Source organism: Capra hircus, chromosome 18 (genome assembly GCF_001704415.2).
Source record: "Capra hircus breed San Clemente chromosome 18, ASM170441v1, whole genome shotgun sequence".
Taxonomy (NCBI): Eukaryota; Metazoa; Chordata; class Mammalia; order Artiodactyla; family Bovidae; genus Capra; species Capra hircus.
Window position 1 is genome coordinate 9170839 of NC_030825.1, and position 12987 is coordinate 9183825.

Genomic DNA, 12987 nt, shown 5'->3' on the forward strand with positions numbered 1-12987 from the left:
GGCAACAGTCCATGGAGTTGCACAGAGTCAGACATGACTGAGCAACTGAAAAGCAACAGTCTTTCACAGCAGCTGCAGAGTATGAGCGTGTCTGCTGCCAGCCAGGCTCCCATTCAGGCTACAACTTGGGTGGAGGGAAGAATAGGCCTGTCTGTGAGGGGACTCGTATCAGAATGTTCTGGAGGGAAACTCAAGTGGGTAATGGATGATCTCACATTTGCCTCTGCAGATCTTCCCCATCCTTGGTCGCCATCCTGGAGGCTGCCTGCATGGAGATGTCAGGCTGCTGGGCCTCTGACCTGTGGATTCACTCGCAGGAGACGAGAGGGCGGGAGGAGAGAGCAGGAAGCTTTGTTGCAGGCACCCTCCCTGCCAGGGTTGCCAGCCTCATCCTTCAAAAACCACCACTCCTACCAAGGAGCCCCCTCCACACATAGCTGTCCCTTCAGGATGCTGGTCACTTCAGGGTGAGCCCCTGGGGTCCTTGTGTCCTCTCTTGTTTGTTTCTGAAAACTTGCCTCCAGTTTTCTCAACAGAGCCCTTCTTAAAATCTCCTCCATTGCCCAATGAGAGCTTGACATCTGTCTGTCACCAGGACCCCAGTGTTTCATGAGAAGACCTGGGGTCAGGCTAGGTAGTCCGTGTGCTTAGGATCATACAGTACCCAAAAAGAAGTTCCCTTCCAAAGGGAAGCATCTAAGTCATGCTCAGGGTGAATGAGCGCCAGGTTTGTTGTATGCATGTGTGTTGGGGCTGGGGGACTAAGTGGGGAGAAAGGCTGGGGTGAGAGGGCCGGAGGTGGGCAGGGGAAGAGCCAACCTGGGTTTGCTCTTGTCTTCACTACCTACTGGAAATATGGACCTGGGAAAGCTGCTCACATCCTCTGCAGTGTGCTCAGCGCTCTCATCAAACCCTTCAGGTTCCAGAGGAGTCTGTCCTCTGCCCCCCAACACCCAGCAGGTGTGTGTGACGCTGTGTGTGGTGAGTGCAGGCAGATGCCTAGGAGCATGCACTGGGAATGGAAGTAACCGTGCCTTCTGCCAGAGTTGCGTATACTAGGTTGTATCACATGGAATGGCCATATTCGTGAATTAAAGCTGTTTGAATGTTGGCAATTTTCCTGTGATTTGACTCATAGCTACAGTGAATGTAACTCTGAACATTCACCACAACCTTGTAAGGAAAATACTATTATTGTCCCTGTTTTCCAGGTGGGAAAACTGAGGCTTAGAGAATTTCAGTCTTGGGCCTGACAATAGAAATGGTAAGTGACAGAGCTGGGACAGCATCAAACCATGAACCGTATGACCAAGACCGGGTCACTTTTCTCCTCTGGGCCTCAGTTTCATCCCCTTTCTGATGCGAAGAACTGACTCATTGGAAAAGACCCCGATGATGGGAAAGATTGAAGGCGGGAGATGAAGGGGACAACAGAGGATGAGATGGTTGAATGGCATCACCGACTCAATGGACATGAATTTGAGTAAGCTCTGGGAGTTGGTGATGGACAGGGAAGGCTGGCGTGCTGTAGTCCATGGGGTTGCATAGAATTGGACACGACTGTGCAACTGAACTGAATTGAACAGGAAGAGACAGGAGTGGCACCCTCTAAATTCCCTCCCACCCTAGAAACCTGTGGTTCCATGAAGCTGAGCAGAGAAAGGTTGCTTCGTTTTATGTCAGTCACTGAAAGTACTGGAAGAGAGACGTGACATCAACTTGGGAGACACCAAAGACTTCCCCATGGATCCATGGACCCCACTACCCTCCCCAAATGGCTGCATGCAGACCCCGGGACCCCAGCAAAAGGACAGAGGAGTCCATTGGGAGCACCTTCTGTCTGGTGTCCACTCTCGGCAGCTGCCTGGAGCCCGGACCCTGGTCCAGTACGGATGACACGGCCCTGGCCAGCTGGAAGAGCTGCTCAGGGTCACGCCCACCCTGCAGAATGGCGGTGACATTGTCCCACACCACGGCCTGGAATGCTTCCTCCTCCACACAGGTGTGTCCAAGTCCCACCTAACAGGAGACCAGAGATGTGCTCAGAGCAGGAGGATCTCAACCCACCAATTCTTCTCAACCTGGAGCCTGAAGGCCCAGCCTGCACATGGTGAAGCAGAGTAGGACTGGATGGCTTTACCTGGCATGGGCGCTCCCCCTAGGGCTTGAGGGCAGTGGACCCACTTGCGCTGATGGCCACCTGGAGCAAATCTCGGGCAGGTCATGACTTCACCTCTCACTGTTCTCCTCATTGTGCCCACAGGTCTTTCCATCCACCTGGCTTCTCACCTTTGAAACTGACTTGAAATTTTACCCGACCTCTTCCTTGTAGACCTAGTGGCTGATCTTGGTCCTCCTTCCTCTGAACTCTGAAGGCACTGGTCTAACTCATCTCTAGGTTCTTCTGCCCCCACCTCCTTCAGGTACCCCACCCCAAATCCCCTGGATCCTTCCCCTGTACTGGCCACTAATCATAAGATCTACAAAGGGAGAGACCAGGTCTGTTTTGCCCATGGCTGTGTCACCAGGACCAGGCATGTGGTAGGTTCTCTGTAAATATATGTTGAAGGAATGAATGAATAAACCCTCATATGGTCATGCCCTTGGCTCCTTTCAACCCCACCACCCTCTTGGTAAAGTTCAGACAAGTCAAGAAGTTATCTTAGGGACTTTACTGGTGGTTCAGTGGTTAAGAATCTGTCCTACAATGCAGAAGACATGGGTTCAGTCCCTGGTTGGGGAACTGAGATCCTACATGCCATCGAGCAAATAAGCCTATGCACCACAACTGGAGAGTCCATGCACCACAATGAAAGATTCTGCGTGATGCAACCAAGATCCCACATGCTACAAGTAAGACCCAACACAGCCAAGCAAAGAAATTAATTAGTTAATTTAAAAAAAAAAACACAAGAAGAAATTGTCTCAGTAGAGGAACAGTGGCTGCCACTCACCTTAACCACTGCCTGGGTCTGCTGTCTGCTCCCCATGTGATTGGAGACAGAAATGACCACTGTCAACATGAAGTCATTGTTTTCTTTTCCAAGCGGCAGGTAAACTGATGGGAGGGCAGGTTCAGGGCCACAGTATAGACAGGAACCTGGCAAATGGACACTGAATAATTAAGGGGGCATTCCCAGGTCTCAGCGTGACTGTAAGTCCACCAGGGTAGAGCCTGATGACAAGGACACAAAAGCCACAGCTCATGAGGGCACGTCAGGGACTCTTGGCCTCCATACTTCCCGGGAGAAGACAGAGTTTATGCTGATCCACTGTCCTCCCTAGGAAATCACCCGCTGCTATGACTTTGGATATTGTCACTCGGCTTACTTAACTTATATACAGAGTACATCATGCGAAATGCCAGGCTGGATGAAGCACAAGCTGGAATCAAGATTGCCAGGAGAAATATCAATAACCTCAGATATGCAGATGACACCACCCTTATGGCAGAAAGTGAAGAGGAACTAAAGAGCCTCTTGATGAAGGTGAAAGAGGAGAGTGAAAAAGATGGCTTAAAGCTCAACATTCGAAAAATGAATATCATGGCATCTGGTCCCATCACTTCATGGCAAATAGATGGGAAACAATGGAAACAGTGACAGATGTTATTTTCTTGGGCTTCAAAATCACTGCAGATGGTGACCACACCCATGAAGTTAAAAGACACTTGCTCCTTGGAAGAAAAGCTAGGAAAACCTAGACAGCATATTAAAAAGCAGAGACTTTACTTGGCCAACAAAGGTCTGTCTAGTCAAGGCTATGATATTTTCTGTAGTCATGTGTGGATGTTAGAGTTGGACTATAAAGAAAGCTGCTTGTCAAACAATTGATGCTTTTGATCTGTGGTGTTGGAGAAGACTCTCGAGAGTCCCTTGGACAGCAAGGAGATCCAACCAGTCCATCCTAAAGGAAGTCAATCCTGAATATTCATTGGAAGGACTGATGTTGAAGCTGAATCTCCAGTACTTTGGCCACCTGACGCGAACAACTGACTCATTGGAAAAGACCCTGATGCTGGGAAAGATTGAAGGCAGGAAGAGAAAGGGACGACAGAGGATGAGATGGTTGGATGGTGTCACTGACTCAGTGGATGTGAGTTTGAGCAAGCTCTGGGAGTTGGTGATGGACAGGGAAGCCTGGCTTGCTGCAGTCCATGGAGTCGCAAAGAGTCGGACACGACTGAGCTACTGAACTGACTGACTGTCCTCCCTAGGAAATCACCTGCTGCTATGACTTTGGAATAGCCTTACTAGAATCCATGAAGATTTTCAGAAAAATAATCCCCCTCGATAGATTTTTTAGAAAAATTCAAAGTGGTAAACCAAATTACAAAAATAAGGAGAAAGAGGAGCAGAAGGAAAGGAAGACGATCTTAACAGCTGGTTCAAAGCCTATCCAGACTCCCTCAAATATTACTTCCTGTATAAAGGTCTTCCCAGGCTGCTCTGTCTAAAACAGTGTCTCCCATCCTCTGTCTTTGTTTACCAGCTGTCTCCACCACTGATTATAAATACAGTGAGGTCAGAGACTTTCTCTATTTTGTTCATTTCTATATATATAGGACCTAGAACAGAGCCTGAAATTCAGTATATTTGTTGTAAAAATGAATGAATGAATGAATATCCTTGTGTCTTTAAAGGGGACTCGCCTGTCATTGGAATCTCTTCATTGTAGTGTGCAAACAGTCACAAAGTTATTGAACTGCGATTGCCAATTCATTTTTATATTGGTCATGCTTCCTTCCCCTGCTCACCTGTGTAAGGCAGAAGGAGGAACTATAACAGAATAACCAGTCAGAACTGGAGCAGCTGGCCTGGTGTCTTCATTTAGGGAGACAAAGACTTGAAATGAAATCTACTTACCATCCTTGAATTGTTTCCCTGTAGGCTCAGACCCAGTCACAGACATGCATTCCACATCTATTTGAAGGACACCCCATGATCTGACGATAGCTCCCCTCCACCTTCACCTTGTCAAGGTGTCCAGTTTACATCATTGTGGTGTTTAATGCTAGATACTGGGGAGCCCTCCAGCAACACTCCTGGAGCCTCAGTTTGGATGATGGTCCCAGTCTGACTAGAACATTTTCAAGAGCTCTTGTGAGGGTCATAAAATGCTGAAGTTCATTGGGAAGAGACAAGGACTCAGAGAAGCCTGCCAAGGACCAGCCACCCCCATTCCAGGTGAGCAGAGGCACCTTGGGTGGCTTTCCTGTCTCCCCTGAGGATGCCCCACAGCAGTCCTGGGTGGGGGCTACAGCGACAGGGCGCTGGCCAGGGCATCTCCTCCTGTGGACCTTTGCAAGCGGTTCTCCTCCTGGCATGCTCTGTGACATCACCCACTCCCTGTTGCCTCTCCAAAATGGCTCTCCAACATCACTGATGATTCTGTGAGCTGGGCCGTGTTAGTCCTGAAGAGCTCCAGGAGTCAGGGCTCCTCCCAGAGTGTACTAAGGAGTGGTGTCCTGGTAGTCATACTTCTGCACACCCTCCTCCATTTCATCCTCCCCATGTCCCTCATGCCAGGACAGAGGTCATTTTGGCCTCTATAGTTGCAGAGGAGATAGTGATGGGCCATGCTGGGTCAGTGGGCCTGGGGTGGGGGTTATGGGTCATCCTGCAAACCTCTCTCACCCACAGAACCCTGCGGTGTTTATTGCTGGTTTCGCAGCTCTCAGAGAGAGAGAGGTGCCTGCTCTTGGAGAGGAATGAGCCCAGGAGTGAGGGGTGAGTGCAGTCCGGAGCCGGTACCTGACTCCAAGCAGAAGCAGTGCTCCAGGGGGCCCAGGGCAGTCGAGACACTGCAGAAGATGGCGAAGCTCGTCAGGATGGTCCCCTCCTCTGGGGCAATGGTGCAGGTGGGCACCTCCAGGGAAGGCAGGGAGCTGACCACATAGGTGTCCTCCCCGTAGGCACACCCGGCCACTGCTAGGGAGTGAAGACAGAAGATGTGCTTAGGGGCTGTGTGTGCCACACAGACTCCACCATGGCTCATGGTCTCCTGGGAACTTGCTTAACATGCAGATTCCCAGGCCTTGCTCCAGAGCCTCTCTCTGGAGATTCGGGGGTAAGGCTCAGAAATCTGCATATCTTAAGTACTCCACCCCTACCCTTCACACCTCAGGCAGGGCATTCCAGGGTCTCACTCAGCAAAACTGGACAGAGATAGAATCCTAGTCCTGCCATTTACTCTCCATGTGACCTTGGCTCTGACCTTTTTGAGACTCAGTTCCTCATCTGTAAAGTGGAGCTAATAACAATAGCTTCCTCACAGGGCTTTAGTGAGGAGGAAGAATATTGGAAAATAAGAATTTTGTCCCAAGAGACCAAGCTTGGAAGGGCCACAATCAGGACCTAGAAGGAGGAAGATCCTACCCCAAACCAAGGGCTCCCACAGCACCATGAAGAGCCCCAGCTAACCTGCACCGACACCCCAAACCACCTGTTATAATCACCTAGTTTTCAAAAACAGTGCATGCCTGGAAGAGTTGTGCATACAGAATTTTAATCAATTAAAATGAATTCCCTGGCCCAGACTTAATTCAGAAGGTTTGGGGTGAACCCCAGAATGTGTAATTTAAAATAGTACCAGGTTATCCTGGGCGAGTGGCCTATGAGCCACTTTGAGAAATACTGAATCAAAGGAGTTCATCTGAAAAGGAATAGTTACCCCGTTATTCATCTTTCTGAGAGCCTACATTCTGCTGTCCGGCACTTGTTTTCAGTGAGAAGTGCTGAATCGCCTGGCAGGACGCAGGCTGCACCCCGGGATGGTCTGCTTTCACCACCCCTGTCGTGTCTCTCAGCTTGCGCCGTACAGTTCAGAGGCAGACCTTTCTATTGCCCTGCTTGCATGTGAGGAAACAGGCTCAAATCTCTGGCCTAAGGTCTCCCGGCTAGAAGGTGGTGGTGGTGGGATTCACACCAGAGCCTGTGTGTGCTGGCCCTGTCTCAGCACCCCTGGCTTCCTCTCAGTTCACTCTCTGCCAGAGGTGGGGTCTGTGACAAGAGACTGGAGGAGCCTGCCCACCTGTGACCCTGATCCGGGCGGCCTGGTCGCAGATCCTCAGGAAGGAGCTGTTGAGCAGCAGAGTGGAGGTGTTGCTCTGAAGGAGGACTGAAGAACGCGGCCAGAATCCTGGGAGTCTGCAGGCTTCAGGGAGAGGCTCGGCCTGAAAGAGAGCACAGCCCAGTACCCCTGAGGCTGCAGCCAGGCTACCAGGCCCCCCCGGCAGTGGCTTCTGAGCTGGGGAGGCCTTTCAGATTTGTCTCTGATGGATGGACAGCAGCACCAGCTCTTTCCCTGAGGTCAGCCCAAATGCTCATCCCCAGCATGTTGGGGTATCTGTCCTCAGTCAGGTTCCCTGGAAGCAGAGCCTGAGACGAGGGTTCATGTGCAGGGCATTTACAAGGGAAGGCTCCCAGGGAAAACCAAGAGGGCAGCTGAGGTGGGGAGAAAAGGAAACGAGGCAAAGAAGCGGTTTTAGGAGGCACCCAGCTTCATTCAGCCTGGTGTCATGGGGAGCTCTGGAGCATAAGCTGCACCACAGAAGCTGTGGCACTCAAATGCTGGGGGGCTGGCTGTTAGACCCCCATGGTTGCGGGCCAGCAGCCCCCCCACAGCACTGCAGGAGGCCTGGATCAGCCTGGTAAGAGGGATGGCTGGGGCCCCCGTGGCGTCCGCTGCGGTGTTTATTGCTGGTTTTGCTCCCCTGCATCTCTGCAGGCCAGCGCCCCCAGCCCCTGACTCCTACTCCACGGGCTGAGTGGACTGACCCACCCCCAGCTCAGTCCTGGGAGCGTGACACAGGTCTGGTCAGTCAAAGTGGGAAGGCATTTCTGTTTCTGCGAGGCTGCCAGTATCCTCACCTTCGCCAGTGGGGTGTCATCCAAATACCAGCTGAACATGGCTGCTGCAGACCTGTCCCCCATGGTGACCTTCAGCATAACGTCCCTGCTGGCGTCCACTGGCCCACAGTTCTCCTCACAGCTGAAAAGGAGACAGAGAATGGAGCCGGGAAGATCCTTAGTCCGAGGAGCCACCTTGCTTGGCCCAGTTCTTCTCAAGTTATTTGAGAAGGAGGAAACAGCCTTTTTTCAAGTAAAAGCAGAATAAAAGCAGCCCCTTCCCCAACCCAAACCCGGACATACCTGTGATCATGGAGGTGGGGCAGTCTGTGTCTGCCGGAATCCCCATTCCATTCACTGCGCAGGATGACAGTATGAGAAGTGCAGGAGGCTGACAGGACCCCAGGCTCCAATCTCACCCCTGCCACTTACGAAAGGCCACCTCTCACAAGTCACTGAACCTGTCTGAGGCTCAATGAGAGCCATCAATCTCCATGATTCTTTATAGTTCTAATAATGATCAATGGTTGTTCAGTTGCTAAGTCATGTCTGACTGTTTGCGACCCCATGGACTGCAGCACGCCAGGCTCCCCCATCCTTCAGTATGTCCTGGAATTTGCTCAGATTCATGTCCATCGGTAATACCATCCAACCATCTCATCCTCTGCCCCCTCTTACCTTTTGCCTTCAGTTTTCCCCAGCATCAGGGTCTTTTCCAGCGAGTCGGCTCTTCACATCAGGCGGCCAATGTATTGGAGCTCTGACTCCAATGAACGCTATGATTTGGCAGCATACCTGCCATGTCCTACTTTTACTGGCTTTCAGTGCTGACCATAACCCTATCAGCATTCCCATATCACAGATGAGCAAACCGAGCTCAGAGAGGTTATGTGATTCATCCTGGCTAGGGGATGGAACATGGGCCCACACATCCTGACCTGAGTCTTCGGCCTTCTCTTGTTGTCATATTCCCCCTCTTGAGTCAATGAGAGGTCAGTTTGACTCCTGCTGTGTCTAGCCCATTCCCAATCCTTTCCATATGAGCTTCATGGTAGCTGAATAATCTCCCTACTTCTGACTTCTCGTCTACCCCAGAACTAGTGGGCCGGACATTCTCCCTTTGCCCCTGCAGCCCGCTCGCCGTCAACTCTGTGGCTCTGTGTACCCAGGACTGAGCTCCATAGACTGCATCACCAGGTTCCAACACCCTCTGTCTTCTGTTTGGGCCTAGCCGATGGGAGCATTGGGATAGTTGTTCACCACTCTCCCTGCTCCTCACCAAATGGCCTGTAGTTGACAGAGGCCGTGCTCCTCTGGCTGAGGCCCCAGCTCCTTCCAGGGGCACCTCTCCCGCAGCTGCAGCTCCCCGGGGGGTTCACAGGAATGCCATCCGCGCCTCTTTCCCCTGAAGTCCTAAGAGGGACAATGGCTTCCTCTTGCAGCCTCCATGGTCATCCATGGTTGGTCCTCTTATCCCTGCCCACATCTGTAAATCAACCCTTATCCAGCTCCCATCAGTGCCCAGTTCGAGTGAGCCATCTTCTTCCTTCAGGGACCCAGCTGGCAGTCATTGCTACCTTGAACTCTCCTCTTGATTCCTGCATGAGCTTAAGCAGTCTCCCTGAGTCCTCTCTCACCCGCTCCAGCTGCTTCTCTACCCAGCTACCAGTGTTTGCAAGCAAAACATGTTCACATTCCCAGCCTGCTTAAACATCTTGGTGGCTTTCCAGAACTCTTAGGATAGAGTCCAAAGTCATGCGTCTCACACAACCCTCGAGGCCCTGCTGAGCTAGCCCCTGCCTGCTCTTCCTCTGTGCTCCAGCCATACCAGCCTCTTTCACTTCTAGATTGTTCTATGATCCCTCCCTTTGCTGTTCTGTTCTCTCTCAAGCCCCCTTTTCCTGGCCAAGTTCATTCCTCTTCCGTCTTTGCATCTCTGCTGAGGCAGCGTTTGGGTCAGGGAAGCTGTCATGGAGGTAACACTCTTTCCTTCCATTCATTTGTGTGATTCATCACTGACCACTGAGTGATTCCAGAGAGAACGGAGACAGGGCCTGGTTTTCCCCACCAGTGTGAACCCTGCCCCTTATTCAGTGTAGCCAGAGTTGACTGTCAGAACACCCTGGCCAGACGGCAACCCTGCAGGAGTTTGCTCTCACGCCCCCACCTGATTCGCGGCCTGAGTTCCAAGGGGGCGGACACATAGAGGCACTGCTCCCCCAGGTTCTCCAGCTCCGGGCCTCTCCAGACTGTCAGGCGCAGGGTAACAGCAGAGTCCGAGGGCGGCAGGCAGGACGGTGGAACCACCAGCTCCCTCTGGTCTGTGCGGAGCAGCTCCCTCTCAACACAGTCACTCCACTGGGCCCAGCAGCGCCCTGAGAGAGAGGTGGGTCAACACTGCAATCCACCAGGAACCTTGAACTTAACACACGTGGCTACCTTCTGGTTTGGGTTTTTAGAAGAAATGGGTCATTGATAAGAAAATTGACTCCAAATAGAGATTTTGGGGTTTTTTTCGGTTCACTTTCAGGTTGCAGGAATGGTGCTGCAGAAGGATGCCTTTAGGAAAATGACCCTTGCTTCACCCAAACTCTAAGCAAACCTGCAGGGTTTGTTGGCTTGTTTCGCATCAGTGACTTGCACTGGTGAGCAGGACAGCCTATAGCTGGAGAGGCGCTGAGAGGATAAACAGCCTCGCCTGGAGAACATTCAAGGTGTCTTCTTGTTCTTGATGTAAGGGATTGTCCACAGCTGTCTGTCTCTGGGGGTACACTGGGGACCTGGGAGGATGAATCTCCATCTGGGAGGCTGCAGATATCTCCTGCTTTATATCAGCTCAGTAAATCTTTGCCCTTCAACTCTGTTGATCAATATTTATCCACTACCCCAACCACCCTCAGTGTGTAGTCATTCACAGGACATGCCTGGGGGTCGGGTCATCAGCTCAGTCACCTAAAGTCTATACTTGTTGTATCCTTTATTAATTCAGATAATAAGAACTAACATGCTGAAGGGTGTTGTGAAACTTGCCAATTCATATCAAAAGATTTCAAATATTACATGACTTTGGAACTTGTTGATGAAAGTAATCACAGATGCAAATAAAAATTGAACATTGCAAGGATGTTCATTATAGAGTTGTTTTTAAGGGCAAATAATTCAAAAGAAACTCAGTGTCCAAAAAGAGGGCACTGGTGAGTAAATGCCCATATAGCAACTTGACAGTCTATTATGCAGTTATGAAAATCAAGGTGCAGAAGAATATATTGACTTAAAAATATATAGGGTATATTGTTCGATGAAAAAAATGGTTAACAAAAGCAATATGTACAGTATGAATGCATTCATTTTATTTCTAAAGGAGTGTGTCCATAGGTAGGATATATCTAAGAATCTGCCCTCTAATGCAGGAGGTGCAAGAGGTGCGGGTTTGATCCCTGAATTGAAAAGATTCCCCTGGAGTAGGAAATGGCAGTCTACTCCGTATTCTTACTTGGGAAATTCCATGGACAGAGTAGCATGGTGAACTACAGTCCATGGGGTCACAAAGAGTCGGATACAACTGAGCACATACACTTAGCTAGCTATTCCTTTTAAAAGGAGAACAACCACTTCTTAAAAATAGGTGCTGCTGCTGCTGCTGCTAAGTCGCTTCAGTCGTGTCCAACTCTGTGCAACCCCATAGACAGTAGCCCACCAGGCTCCCCCGTCCCTGGGATTCTCCAGGCAAGAACACTGGAGTGGGTTGGCATTTCCTTCTCCAATGCATGAAAGTGAAAAGTGAAAGTGAAGTTGTTCAGTCGTGTCCGACTCAGCAACCCCATGCACTGCAGCCTCCCAGGCTCCTCCGTCCGTGGGATTTTCCAGGCAAGAGTACTGGAGTGGGGTGCCATTGCCTTCTCCAAAATAGGTGCTAGTGGTTGACAAAAAATGTTTTGTCAGAAAAGGCCTCATCATTTCCTCTTTCTAAACTGTGGCATACCAAAAGCATGGAGGTTAAAAGAGGGATGGAGTTCAAGAGGAGAGGAGTGTTTTACCACTGACATTTGTGGCAATAATAAAAAAGCAGACTGACTTTTAGGGTCTAATTATTGTTCCTAAATTCTCTATAGATAGTGCCTCTTCTGGTTGCCTGCCTTCAAGGCCACTGCTCCCCGCACCTCCCATTTCCATGGAATTCACCATCTCTGGCACATACAAGGCACACAAAATGTCAAGCATGAATAATCCTGGTGTGAAGTTTAAGAACAGCAAAAGCTGACCGCTGTCCATTGCTTCGTGATGAGATAAGATGTTTCAGAGCTCTAAGACCACCTACCACATGCCCACTGGAAGCGTAAGTCCTTATCCCTATCCGGCCAGCCCAGGGTCACTGTGGTGAAAGGATCCAAGTACTGACCAGGTTCCACGTGCAGCTCCACGTTCCCTTTGTCTCTCTGCAGAAGAAGCAGCTGGCCAGTGAGATACCCTCCACAGCTGGCACCCCACCTTCCACCCCAGAGCAGTCTGTGCAAGAGATGGCTACAGTGTAAGGCGTGGAGTAGGATGGATCACCAGGTAAGTCACTGGCCTGGTGTGGACTGACGGCTAAGGGTTCATCATACATTCAGCTGTGCTGGCAGTGGCAGCTATGGGCCAGGCCCTGTGCTCGATGCCTAGAGATATAGGAACAGAGAGAGACCCAGCCCCTGCCCTTACGTCTCCTCTGACGGACAGACCAGAAGACCAAGGATTAAAACGCAGAGTGCTAACTGCTGCAGTAGAGGGCGCTCAGGGGATCACGAGAACGTAGATGAGGGAGGCAGTAGGCTAAGAGTCTGTTTCCCTGGAGGTTCTGATCGTGTCTGACTCCTGGGGTTGCTGCATATCAAGTGAGAATAATAGTGATGTGCGTCCTCTTGTGTCTGGAGCAGAGAGGCTGCAGAGCTGGCAGCTCTACACAGCAGACAGCTGGTGTTGGGGTAAGCTTCCCAGAGGACAGGACCCTGGAGCCTTCTGGGAGGAGGAGGGAGGGTGAGCCGGGCGGTGACAGAGAGCACATGGATTCTAGGAAAGGAGTGGTCAGGAGTGCAGTATGCTCCAGGATCAATTCTGGTTGGACCTGTTGAAAGCTCAGGCCCAGAGGGCTTGGCCTGGG

The 12987-nt window shown here is 50.8% G+C and overlaps 1 protein-coding gene across 1 annotated transcript in view; it reads right to left on the reverse strand.

Moving 5' to 3' along the window:
* The window catches only part of PKD1L2 (polycystin 1 like 2), a 100819-nt gene that overhangs the window by 56310 nt on the left and 31522 nt on the right, over positions 1-12987 (reverse strand). Inside the window, exons 10-16 of the mRNA XM_005691891.3 lie at positions 12169-12286; positions 10018-10225; positions 7872-7992; positions 7033-7174; positions 5754-5930; positions 2955-3100; positions 1834-2019 (exon numbers count right to left, since the gene is read on the reverse strand). Coding sequence (XP_005691948.2) covers positions 1834-2019; positions 2955-3100; positions 5754-5930; positions 7033-7174; positions 7872-7992; positions 10018-10225; positions 12169-12286 — 1098 coding nt within the window. The remainder of the gene's footprint in view (positions 1-1833; positions 2020-2954; positions 3101-5753; positions 5931-7032; positions 7175-7871; positions 7993-10017; positions 10226-12168; positions 12287-12987) is intronic.